Raw genomic sequence first — 12357 nt, 5'->3', positions numbered from 1 at the left:
ATTTGACCATCTAATCTGACCTCCACTATCAAGCAGACCATAGAATGTCACCCATTTACCCGTGCTGAATCCAGTAACACAGGTTTGACTAAAGCATACCTTCCAGAAAGACATCCAATCTAGATATGAAGACATCAAGAGATTGAGAATCCACCACTTCCTGGGTAGGTTGTTCCATTGGTTAATCACCATGACTGTTAAAAATTTGTGCCTAGTTTATAACTGGAATTTGTCTGACTTGAGCTTCCAGCCATTGGTTCTTGTAATACCTTTCTCTGCTAGATTAGAGAGAGACTGTTAGTACCAGCCTTTCCTCCCCATGAAAGAACTTATACACCATAATGAAGTCACCTCTCAACCTCAGTGCTAAGCTGAACAGATTGAGCTCTAAGTCACTCACTAGAAGGCATTTTTTTGGGAGGGTTGTTTTTTACATAGATGTTCTATGATACAAAGGCAACACACCTCCCAAACCAAACAGTTAAGCTGGGGCAAAAAAGGGGACAAAATTAAAGAAACAAGAACAGAAACACTGGGGGCAGGTGGTGTTCACGCTGCGTATTTGACAGTCCCCCTGTAACATGCTTTGTCTATACCTCAGTAATGAATGCCAGGCCCTTTCCAGTTCATATAATTCCTTTATGATTTTGAAACACCTACCTTTTTTTCCCCCTTTTTCTTTTAAATACAATAGAACCTCAGAGTTACAAACACCTCGGGAATGGAGGTTGTTATAACCCTGAAATGGTCATAACTCAACAAAATGTTACGGTTGTTCTTTCAAAAGCTTACAGCTGAACATTGACTTAATACAGCTTTGAAACTTTACTATGCAGAAGAAAAATGCTGGTTTCTCTTTATTTTTTAGTAGTTTATGTTTAACACAACACAGTACTGTATTTGTGGTTTTGGTTTTTCAGTCTCTGCTGCTGCCTGATTGTATACTTTTGGTTCCAAATGAGGTGTGTGGTTGACCAGTTAGTCCATAACTCTGGTGTTTGTAACTCTCAGGTTATACTGTACCTATTTCTTTGGGGGGTGGGGAGGACGACATCAAGGGACAAAGGATGAAACTAGTGGCAACCAACCAAATCTCTAGCTGCCCCTGTGGCAATTTCCTTTTTCATCTCATATCCACTGTGTACATGGGTCAGTGATGTCCATGACGGCATGATCCTCTGTGACTGGGAGCAAAGACGACAACTGCCTCACTGTCATCTTTGTTGAAGGCACTGGTAATATGCATCTCTGCACATACTACAATCACTCAATTGTAATAGTCAATCATTCAATGACACCAACCACAACGCCTCTTTCGTTTCTTTTCCTCATGTCTGTCTTCCTACCTTCTTCACCCTTTATTAAATTGTAGACACTCCAAGGCAGAAGCTGTTCTTTTAGTCTGCATTTGGTATAGCACCTAGCAAAACTGAGCCTTCATCCTTCCTGAGGCCTCCAGGAACTGCAGTAAAACACATATAATAAAACAGAATTACTGAATTAGCAGATGAAGGGATGTGATGGGGTGTACAAATCCAGCCCTGGAAAAGAATGGCTTAAAGAGCTACTTTGGGCTTTGGCAGCCCCACTTGCAATGCATGCAGGCACTAGAGGAGGAGTTTAAAGGGGGAGCAGAGCAACTCAATCATAGTCAGTCAGTAGAGGCAAGCAGGCCAACATTCTTAGCTCCTCTGAGGGAGTACTGTGGAAGGGCCAGCTGCCTGGGGCTCCTGACTACTAAGAATCTACCTGATCTGCTGAGGGAAAAAGAGACTTTGGATAGCTGCAAGATCTGAGATTTATCTTTTGATTTATTTTGCTTACATGTCTTTGCTTTGCCCTTCTGTGAGAGGAGACTGGTGGGAAGCAATGTAGCGGAGCAGTGGCACAGCCCATTAGGGTGCAGGACCTTGCTGCCTACCACATGGTCCTGGATTAGGACCTTGTGGAGAGGGAAGGCCTGGGTTCCCCTACCAATCCCCAGATAGGGCTGAAGGCAAAAAGCCTACACTGGGTACAAAGAAATATGGACTAGCAAGACTCTATAACCCAGACAGTCATGACTCTGGGACCTTGGCCCAGTGTGGCCTGGAACCTCTTTGCCTGACACTAAAGGTATCCTTTGTTGCACTCTGTGTACCCTGAAAGGGGTGGACACAATTTATGACTTGGCCAGAGGGCTGTCATTGAAAAGGGAAGACTACTGCTGTCCAGGAACAACTTAACAGGGGGCACTAGGAAAGAAGACAGCCTGCTTTGTTCTCACCAGCCCCCTAGGAGGCTCATGAAGTGAATGATCACCTTCACAAGGGAACACAGTGTGATAGAACCGGACTTCACTTTATATAGCGTCACAAAAAAATCTTACCTGTTCTCACGGAACTGACAATAATTCTGAGCACACCACGGACTCAAATTAGATGAAAGGCCAAGAGAGCAATGACTAAGCCATTTGGGGCAGCAACAGTCTTTGTTCTGTGTTTGAATAGAGCCAAGCACAATGGGGTCTTGATCTATGACTAGGGCATTTAAGGGCTACTATGATAAAAATAATTAATGATAAATTACAACATGGTGAGATATGGCAAGAAGTTCAGTAGAGAGCCACATGGCTTGAGCGCAAGCTCCAGTCTTATTTAACTTCTTCATTAATGCTCTAGAAATAGGAAGAGACAGCACACTACATTAAATCTAACTGGGAAATTGTGAATAGCAGCAAGGCACAGAATTATAAACAAGAAGAGACTGAAAATACAGGGCTAAAAGTAAATTCAACCTGGAAAATACAGTTACATCTAGGGAAAATCTAAAGACACAACTTATCTATAGCACTTTTCCCACATAGATCTCAAAGCACTGGGCAAAGGTGAGTCAGTATTGCTATTCCCAGTTCACCACACAATCACTTCCACAGCTCATTCAGTCCTTTTGTCTCCCCTGATGCTACCAACACAAGTATTAATCAGTTCTAGTGGCAACAGTATTTTTTGTTTTCATATTCAATATTATTCTTTAAATGGTAAGCTAGCCTAGGCAGTGGCTGTCTGTATTTCCTGTCTTAGACAGAGCCAAGCACATTGTTGGTGATTAATAATAACTGTGTGGTATACATTTGTCCACTAAGAACATAACACTGTGAGCAATCGTCTTAAAATCTACTGGAGATCTGCAAGCTGGCAATCTGTTTTAGTTACTACTGGATGAATTCAAAATCAGTGACTTAAGAGATAAAGGTTTCATATGCTCCACTGCTAAGTCTTTGAGCTAGGTGGTGCATTTACCAATAAGTACTTGAACTAAAACTTTTCTGAGCATTTTTTGTAATGTTGTCATGAAGATACAGCTGTCTAGGAAGGTCAATGTGTTGCACTTGCAGACCTTTCACTAGCCATCTCGGTACTGTTAGCATGTTGGACTAAGGTTAAAGGCAGAAAATGTAACTACATAGGTCCTGCAAGGTTCCAAGTTAGCCTCTCTATTATCTTTTCTGTCTATATGACACTACAATGCTTTCCGTTCTGTCCTACAGAAAGTATCACCTACATTCCCCTTTGACCTGTACTAACTATGGTTACTTTAGCTTTTTCACATTCTTCTGGCTGTCCTTAACTTAGCTTTTGGTTTCCATGCAATATCTGATTCCCTTTTCCTGTGTTTCACTCTCCCTTTTTAAGCTTCTTTTCCATCTTCCAGAAAAACATCTGTAATTCTGCTCTGTGCATCACAGCTGACAGTACACTGCATCACAATTGGCAGGACAGGATCACTGCAGAGCTGGGCTTGTGGTCCATAGATTCTCCAGGAAGCAACCAAAATTCTCTCCTTGTCACAGTTACTAAACATTCAGAACATCTCTCTCCTCCAAAAAGGTTTTCACAGTGATAAATGGCACAGTAGTTGAGCTGCTCAGATACGATGGTGATAGGAGGCATCAAATACGTATATCAACAAGACGCTGGTTGCAAGATGACACTTCTTCCACAGAAGACTTCAAGTGGTCTTGCCCCTTTTTAAATAAGAGGCTTCCTTGTTTTCTCACAATTACCAGGCTGTGAGATAAGCCAGTGCCGGTTTTGTAGCATCTACTGTTCCAGGACCTTTAGCTTTGAAGATGTTTTAGCGATATGCTCCTCCCAGCTGTGGAATTCTCTTCCACCTCACATCCATCATTCCACCCTTGTCATTATGATTAAATGAAGCTTTATTTCCAAAGGGACAAAAAAAAAAAAAGTGTTCAAAGAGAAAGGAAAGAGATCTGAAGCGGGGGACTGAAGCTTAAAGCCACATAGTGAGGTTGGTGTGATACCATGGAACAGGTCCAAGAGGATCCTCAGACAGATTTCATTATAATGCCTTGTCTCCTTCACATTCTACCTTAGTTCAGTAAAACTCCGTTTCTACAGCTCAAATTGCTCTTTCAGCCTTCTGAACATGTGTGCCCAGACTGAGCTTTTGGACCTCCCACATCTTTCCAGATGCCTTTAGTCTCCTGACTCTTGCTAAGGCTGTGTCTACACTATGGACCTTACAGCGGCACAGCTGTACCACTGTGGCTGCGCCACTGTAAGGCCTCAAATGTAGCTGCTCTATGCCAACGTGAGAGACCTCTCCCATTGGCTCGATTAAACCACCTCCAATGAGTGGAGGTAACTATGTTGGCGGGAGAGCATTTCCCGCTGACATAGCACTGTGCACATCAGTGCTTTTGTCTGTGCAATTTGTGTAGGTAAGGGGTGTCTCTCTGACCCACAAAAGTTTTGCCAACAAAGCGTTTGTCTACACTAACACTTAAGTGTAACACTGGGACTTGGCTCTGGGCTTTCGATTCCCCCTGAACAATGACGGTGTTTCTGCTCCCTTCAGAGTTTCACAGACTATGATCTTTCAAGTTTCTGCTTCACTAAGGCCTGGTCTACAACTGAAAGGTTTATCAGTATAACCGCATCAATTAGTGGTGTGGATTTTTACTAAAATAGTTATACTGGTACAATCCCCAGTGTGGCTGCAGTTGGTATAAAGGTGATTTATACCAGTAGTTATTCCCCTTCCTGTACAGAGGTAGCTATACCGGTAAAAGCATCTTTATACCAGTAAAACTACATCCACAATGGGAGTTGTACCACTTTAACAATCCCAACAGAGTTAAAGTGGCGTAGCTAAGGCCACATCTACACTATAGTGCCATAGCTGTCAGCATATGCCCATATGTAGATTCAGCCTTCAGTGATGGAAAGGGTTTTTCTGTTGCTGTAGGAACATCACCTCCCCATAACAACAGTAGCTATGTTGATGGAAGCATTGTTTTGTTGACCTAGCTGTGTCCACACCAGGGGATAGGTCAGCAGAGCTATGGCGCTCAGGGATGTGGATTTTTCACACCCTTAAGCATCACAGCTATGGCAATTTAAATTATATGTGTTGACCAGGCCTTAGCCTCATGGTGGGACTCAGCACCAGCTCCCTGAGGTGGGTGTCAGCTCCTGCTGTGCTGGAAGCAGGATCATTGCATTGCATAAAGTTTCCTTGTTATATTATTTTACTGACACTTACTTCTAAAAAAACCTTTGTCCCCTTACTCTCCTTGCTGCCACAAGTAGCATTCCTCAGAGAGGGGCAAGGAACCTGGACATACAATAAACTACATGACTGAGGGGAAGGGGAGGAAAGAGAACACCTGCCATAGAGAAAGAGAAACAAAACAAATCAGCTGGATCACAGCAATACTAAGAATCTTTATTTAAAACCTGAAGCAAGCTACTGATCTCTGAAAGGGATTTTACAAAAGAACAAATCACATAACACTCCAATTTCTGGAGTCACGGCGCAAGATGTAACGTGTGTCCTAAACTAAGCTTGTGGAATCCCCTACAAATCAGCAACCCTGCCCAAAGTCTGGCTGGCCCATAACTGGATTCCAGACTGCAAGTGGGGAAGGGAAAGCAATAGCAGGAACTCATATGGTTGAGACCTCCAGCCTCTTTGGAAACATCCCATGGCAAGAGATGCTATCTACAAAGGAGGTGTCTGCTATAGTTATTATTTCAATAGTGACAGAAGTATGCTCAATCCTTTGGAGACAAAAGAAAATGTGTCTGTACCCTGACCTGAAAAAAGTTTACAATCTAAGAGCTTGATCCCACAGTCCTTGCTTGGAGCAGCAGCTCTATTTACATCAACAGGAAAATTTGAGAATAAATTGTTTCCACTCTGCCCTCTGAGAACATGGAGTTGCAGCCTGGACCCCTCAATTGTGAGACTAGGCTGCTGATTCTATATAACAAACTACTAATGGTGAATGGTGCTAGCATCCAGGAGGGAGAGGAATTATGTAGGGTGATACAAGTGAATATAACCAGGAGTGATGAGATGAATTTAAGACAGGGAAAAATTAAGATTACTGTTAGGAAAACTCTCAGTGAGATGCATTAGGCGGATTAATAGACTTGCAGCCAAGGGAAGCTGTGAAGGATCCTTTTCATACATAAACATGAATGTTGCAACCACATTTTGGGGATTGTGACCACCTTCCTAAGGTTAAAAGGGAGGTCATAAAATGTTTTCTGTTGTAACATGAGGTCAAAGTACAGAAAACGTCGAAAAGCCCCATTTTAATAGAACTTTTCCATCTCTGATATTTATGATTCTGTATAACTATATATACTGATAGAACTATAAATTTAACATGGCACACAATAAATGGATTAAAAACTGGCTAATTTACAGGTCTCAAATTGTAACTGTAAACAGAGAATCATCATCAAGTTGATGTGTTTCCAACAGGGTCCCACTGGGATCGGTTCTTGGCCCTATGCTATTTAATATTTTTATTGATGATTTGGAAGAAAACAAAATCACTGATAAAGTTTTAAGGTGACAAAATTGGGGGGCCAGGATGAATAATGAAGACAGAGCAATCTGGATCGCTTAATAAGCTGGGCGCAACCAAACAATGTGTGTTTTAATATGGTTAAATGGAAATGGATAGATCTAGGAACAAAACGTAGGCCATACTTCCAAAATGTGGGATTTTCTCCTGGGAAGGAGTGACTCTGAAAAAGATCTGGGGGTCATGATGGATAATTAGCTGAACATGAGCTCCCAATGTGATGAGGTGACTAAAAGAGCTAATATGATCCTGGGATGCATAAACAGGAAACTCGTGAGTAGCAGAGAGGTCACTTTACCTCTGTATTTGGCACTGGTGCAACTGCTGCTGAAATACTGTGTCCAGTTCTGGTGTCCACAATTCAAGAAAGATATTGATAAATCGGAGAGGGCTCAGGGAAGAGCTGCGAGAAGGACTGAAGCATTAGAAAACACGCCTGATACTGAAATTCTCCAGGAGCTCAATCTAGTTAGCTTAACGAACAGAAGGTTAAAGGGTGATTTGATTACAGTCCAAGTATTGACATGGGGAACAGATATTTAATGGGCTCCTTCAATCTTGCAGAGAAAGATATAAACACGATCCAATGGCTGGACCCGAAGCTAGACAAATTCAAACTAGAAATAACGTAATTTTTTTTTAACAGTCAGTAATTAACCACTGGAACAACAACTTTTAGAGTGTGTTTTGTTAGGGTAGGTGGCCTGTCTAAATTCTTCTAATGGTACTCATCACTGAAGTATCTGAGCTTCTTCCAAGAGACAAACAAGGACCACAATAGGACACCAGTGTAATTCTCTTTCATAAGGAAGCCAGGGACATGGTTTAGGCTTGTGCTTTAAAATGATAACTACAAGTGTTCATGGAAAGAAAGATTTATGGAATTGAAACAAGGGACTATGGGACAACTGCACAGCTAACCTGCAGTTAGCTGCAATCCACTATTGGATTATCAACAAATGCAGGGAATAGGAGAGACATTATGTACTCTCAGCTCCCCAGTACTCACAGCCCCTCACTCTAATACATGTCCCATGCCTGTGCTCGCCCTTGCATTAAACAAACAGTGTCTAACATCTCCATTGATCTCTCCATTGAAACAACATCTTCTATAACCAAGAAGCAAATTAGCAGCTGGATGGAGTTTATCTCCTGCTTTGCCCACAAGGAGTGAAATAATAAAAAAGCCAAGTTATTTCCCAGTTATGTTTTCCCAGTGTCCCATCTTCTCTGTACAGGTTTTAGATCACAGGCTCTTCATGACAGAGTCTGTCTTTGTTACTTGTTAAGCACTACAGACTTGGTTTTGTACAAAAGCACAAAAATAAGAATGTAAAGACACTAACTTCATCTGAACATTTCTTTCCCCACAAATCCCTTGTAATTGCTCATAGATAATCCAAACTAGCCTTTAAACTCTGTGCCCCTGTACAAGGGTAACAAGGCTCTCCCTCTAAGGAATTTCAATATGTATAAGAAAGATGCATGAGATTTTTCAGAGGGATTTATGTGGGCAGAGCTAAGATTTTCCTTGGGACACAAAACATAAATCCAATTTAGGTCTCTCCCCAAGAGTAAATAGGTATTAGTGGATAAGACATGGACACTTTGTCTAATGTAACTATTCATCATTCATGATTTAGATTGTTCGAGAGTGTTTTGTTTGATTTTGTAACTTACTTTTTGTGTTATGTTATGGGTCTTCATGGCTGGCCATTTAATTTTAAAATTTTAACACGAAGAAAATTTAAAAACAATTAAAACATTTTCTGATATGCTCATAATCAAATCCACCCCTCACTCATTTGATTTATAGGTCATAGAGAGCAAAGCAAGGGAAACATGCAAATCCATCATCTAGATCTAGGGGTGCAGGTTCCACCCCTGTGTTGAAAATTTATTTTTGTTCTTAATGGATGGTCCTGTCTGGAGCTCCACCCACTCAGCCAACCAGTAGGTTTTGTAATGACAAGGGCCACCTGTTTGAAAACACTCAAGAGCTCACAAGGCAACTAGAGTTGTCAAGCAAGCATGGCATGGTTCCTTTTCTATGCACTATCCAGCCACATCTTCTATAAATGTAATCCAGAGTGAAGCTGTAGAGAGGTCTTTCACGAGACAGGGAAACAAGCAGAGTACAACCAGGGATACGGGAAAAGAGAAAGCAGGAGAGACCCCCTCTCATCAATACTGCAAACTCAAGAGCAATCAGAGATAAAGGGAAAGGGTTGTGGGGAGAAATGAACCCTCCCTGATATACTGCAGAGCAAATGCCATCAGGTATGCAAGGAAAGGTGGAGAATGCAAACCCTTCCTATATATACCACAGAGCAGAGGTCAACTGGAAATCCAGGGACATCGTCCCATATATACTACAGAGCAGAGTACAATCAGTGATAGAGGGAGACCCCTTCCACGTATACTCGGAGATAGAGAGGAACCCCACTTATATATACTTCAGAACACTAACCTTTGAGGAAGACAGGGAAGTGGTTCAGTCTTTAGAGAGTGCTTTGAACTCAGATAATACCCTATGTAACTTTTAGTACACAGTCGGACATGGACTTCAACTTCAAGTGTCCTCAGGACTGCTTACAGTAGCTTCTGAAGCTGGATGCCCATGGATAGTATTCCAATATTTCCTCTCTGTAATCTCCCCAATGAAGACTTCTCAGAGGATATTTTAGGGCGGGGTCGGCAACCTTTCAGAAGTGGTGTGCTGAGTCTTCATTTATTCACTCTAATTTAAGGTTTCACATGCCAGTAATAAATACATCGTAAAGTTTTTAGAAGGTCTCTTTCTATAAGTCTATAATATATAAGTAAATTCCTGTTATATGTAAAGTAAATAAGGTTTTTAAAATGTTTAAGAAGTTTCATTTAAAATTAAATTAAACTGCAGAGCCCCTCAGGCTGGTGACCAGGACCTGGGCAGTGGGAGTGCCACTGAAAATCAGCTCACGTGCCGCCTTCGGCACACGTCCCATAGGTTGTCTACCCCTGTTTTAGGGCAACTTGATCCAAGCTTCCTCTCATAACTCCAGTCTGCATATTTTTGTCTAACTAGTTCTGCCAACCCCTTGTCCAGCAGGACAAATGGAGAGGATGAGGAATAAGGAAAGAATACTGCAATTCACAAGGCAAGACTAAAGAGACTTCAAACCAGGAAGGACAAAAAGCGCTGAAGGACCATGCTGATAGCGAGCCACTGGCAATTCCTGACAGGACAAGCACCACATTTGTTTAATTAGAAACAACAACTTGGCTGCCAAGTCCCTTAGTGAGACCTATAGGCGTTTTGCTAATACAGAATTCAAGTTCCACATTTCAAACCTAGTTTGCACTCGCTGTTCCCCTCCTCCTCCCCTGACCAGGGATTCTAAGCTGACCTTTGTTTCTGTCCTTATGCTTGCCAAAGACAGATTCTTGCCTCTGCAGAGCCACAGTAGGACTTTCTTCTGTTATATTCAACCCTTTGCAACAAACAATATGCCCAAGTGGTGACCAGCTTCATAACAAAGACCAACACCTGCAAACCCACAAGGCTCTGTACACATCCCAGCAGATGATAACAGGTGCTGGGACAGGAGATGAGTGCATAATAAGTACTCGTAGCAATAGCAGGAATGCTTTAAAAAAGCTGCAGCCCCAACATCACCAGTTACTTTTTACACAGATTCACAAACATGATCTGGGGATGTGAGAGGCACACAGCTCAGTCTGGAGGACGGTGAGCATCACGCACACACACTGATGAGATGGTTATTGCCAAATGAGACATTCAGTGCTGATGTACTTCGAAGTCCAACATTTCATAAATGCAAACAGCTCCGAGTAGAGACACCTCCATCTAGCTGTATCCAGAGCCCTTCTCTTGTGGTGTTTTAAAGAAGTTAGCTGGGGAAGCAGCAGTGGATTTCTCTGCTGCCTGGGTTCTGCCCGTCCAGTCAGAGCTCTGGGACCGTGTTGCTGGCAGGGATGAGTCTGCTGCATCCATGTGGACAGGTAAAGCTGCTGGAACACAGAACAGTAGGAGGAAAAGGAGAATGTGGAGACAGAGGAGCAGAGGACAGGAGAAAAGAAAGTTAAAACTGGTAACCTCATAAGCAACCTAAGCACTAATCATAGATTTCTGTACGTAATTCTAGTGGCTACCAGAAGATCTAGAGCAGTGAATCTCATCCTTTTCCATACTAGAACCTCTCTCCCATTTAGCAATGTGTGTAGGGAAACAAGTCACAACTCCAATACCTGTTTGTGACCCCCAAGTTGAGAAATCCTGACCCAGAGCATCTCTTCTGCAGGTCTTTTTTTAAAATTCAAGTTTGAATAACTTGGATCAAAGAGGATAATTTAATTAGCACCAGAGAAAGTGAAAATAAGCTTTATGCGCTACAGAATAATGTATCCTGGGCAAGTAGAATTGTTTTAGCATGAGGGACAGGGTGGAGTGATCATGTGAGCTCTGTAAGGACAGACCCACAAAGGAAAGGCAGTGATGTTCTGGTGTCCAAACAGAGAATGGTACAGATAAAGCAAGTGCACTGTGAACTGCTGCATGGACTCAGTAGGGTAGACAGCGTATCACAAACAGCTACAAAGATGGGGCAAGATAGACCAGAGTAGAACTCATTTGCAATCTCCTAAACCAAACACTTCTTCAAGTTGGATCAAACTGAAACAGGTCAAAGTCTCCATACCTAAGCTCAATGGTCACCTAATGTCTGGACTGGATTGCAGCTAGCAGTTTAGAGGTAAAATGCTCCATATCCAGTTCCCAATCTCCATCTCCTGAGTCAACCAGTCCCCATTAACAGAACCTGACAGGATGAATAATTGTTTAGAGGAATAAACTAATTGATACATTATTTCATTTGTTAGTCTCTAAGAGCAGTTACAGTTTCTTTCTGCTTCTCTGTTTTGTACAGCACCAAGTACACAGCCAATACTTAAACATTCTCACAACAGAAGAGAATTGTTCACATCCCTTAGCATTCAGCCAAGCTACAGAAGACCATCTGGGACGCCCAATCTGATGCACTCCATTACAAACATCTCCTGACTCCTATGGCTATCTGTTCCAGCCAGAATGTGTGTTTAAAACATGACAGAATTCCCAGCTGCTATTCCGCTTTCTAACTGGAAAGCCCTGGCTTTAAGTCTCAGCCTTTCTGAGCAAAAAGGACTGCCCAGCACATTTCTGAAGACAAGAGTCACTTCCTGAGACACTGAAGTCTCCTTCTGAATTCCTTCCTGTTGTAAATTCTCAAGAGTTCTGGGGAAAATGCCCAAAACTCTTTTCTCCAGTGACATCTATTTTAGCAGTAGTCGCTAATCCAGCTTGCCTCAGGCAGCAGCGCTGTTGCTGGAAATCTTCTGCTCCGACAATGTGATATAGATTTGGATGCTCCCCTCAGCTTATTGGGTACATCCAGGCATCCCTTTGAATACAGGTCTCTCTGACAGAACAA

The 12357-nt window shown here is 42.3% G+C and overlaps 1 protein-coding gene across 22 annotated transcripts in view; it reads right to left on the bottom strand.

The window, feature by feature from the left end:
• Positions 1–671: 671 nt before the first annotated feature.
• The window catches only part of GPATCH2L (G-patch domain containing 2 like), a 43943-nt gene continuing 32257 nt past the window's right edge, over positions 672–12357 (bottom strand). For 13 of the 22 annotated variants that reach the window (XM_032802029.2, XM_075065575.1, XM_032802033.2 and 10 more), the window contains one exon: positions 672–10900. In XM_032802029.2, coding sequence (XP_032657920.1) covers positions 10649–10900 — 252 coding nt within the window. In that variant the 3' untranslated portion in view covers positions 672–10648. The remainder of the gene's footprint in view (positions 10901–12357) is intronic. The other 9 variants (XM_032802031.2, XM_075065574.1, XM_075065571.1 and 6 more) reach the window with 5 other exon arrangements.

The sequence above is a fragment of the Chelonoidis abingdonii genome, chromosome 4 (assembly GCF_003597395.2).
Source record: "Chelonoidis abingdonii isolate Lonesome George chromosome 4, CheloAbing_2.0, whole genome shotgun sequence".
Taxonomy (NCBI): domain Eukaryota; kingdom Metazoa; phylum Chordata; order Testudines; family Testudinidae; genus Chelonoidis; species Chelonoidis abingdonii.
The sequence above is the reverse complement of the archived record's forward strand: the minus strand, read 5'-3'. Positions and strand labels throughout refer to the sequence as shown.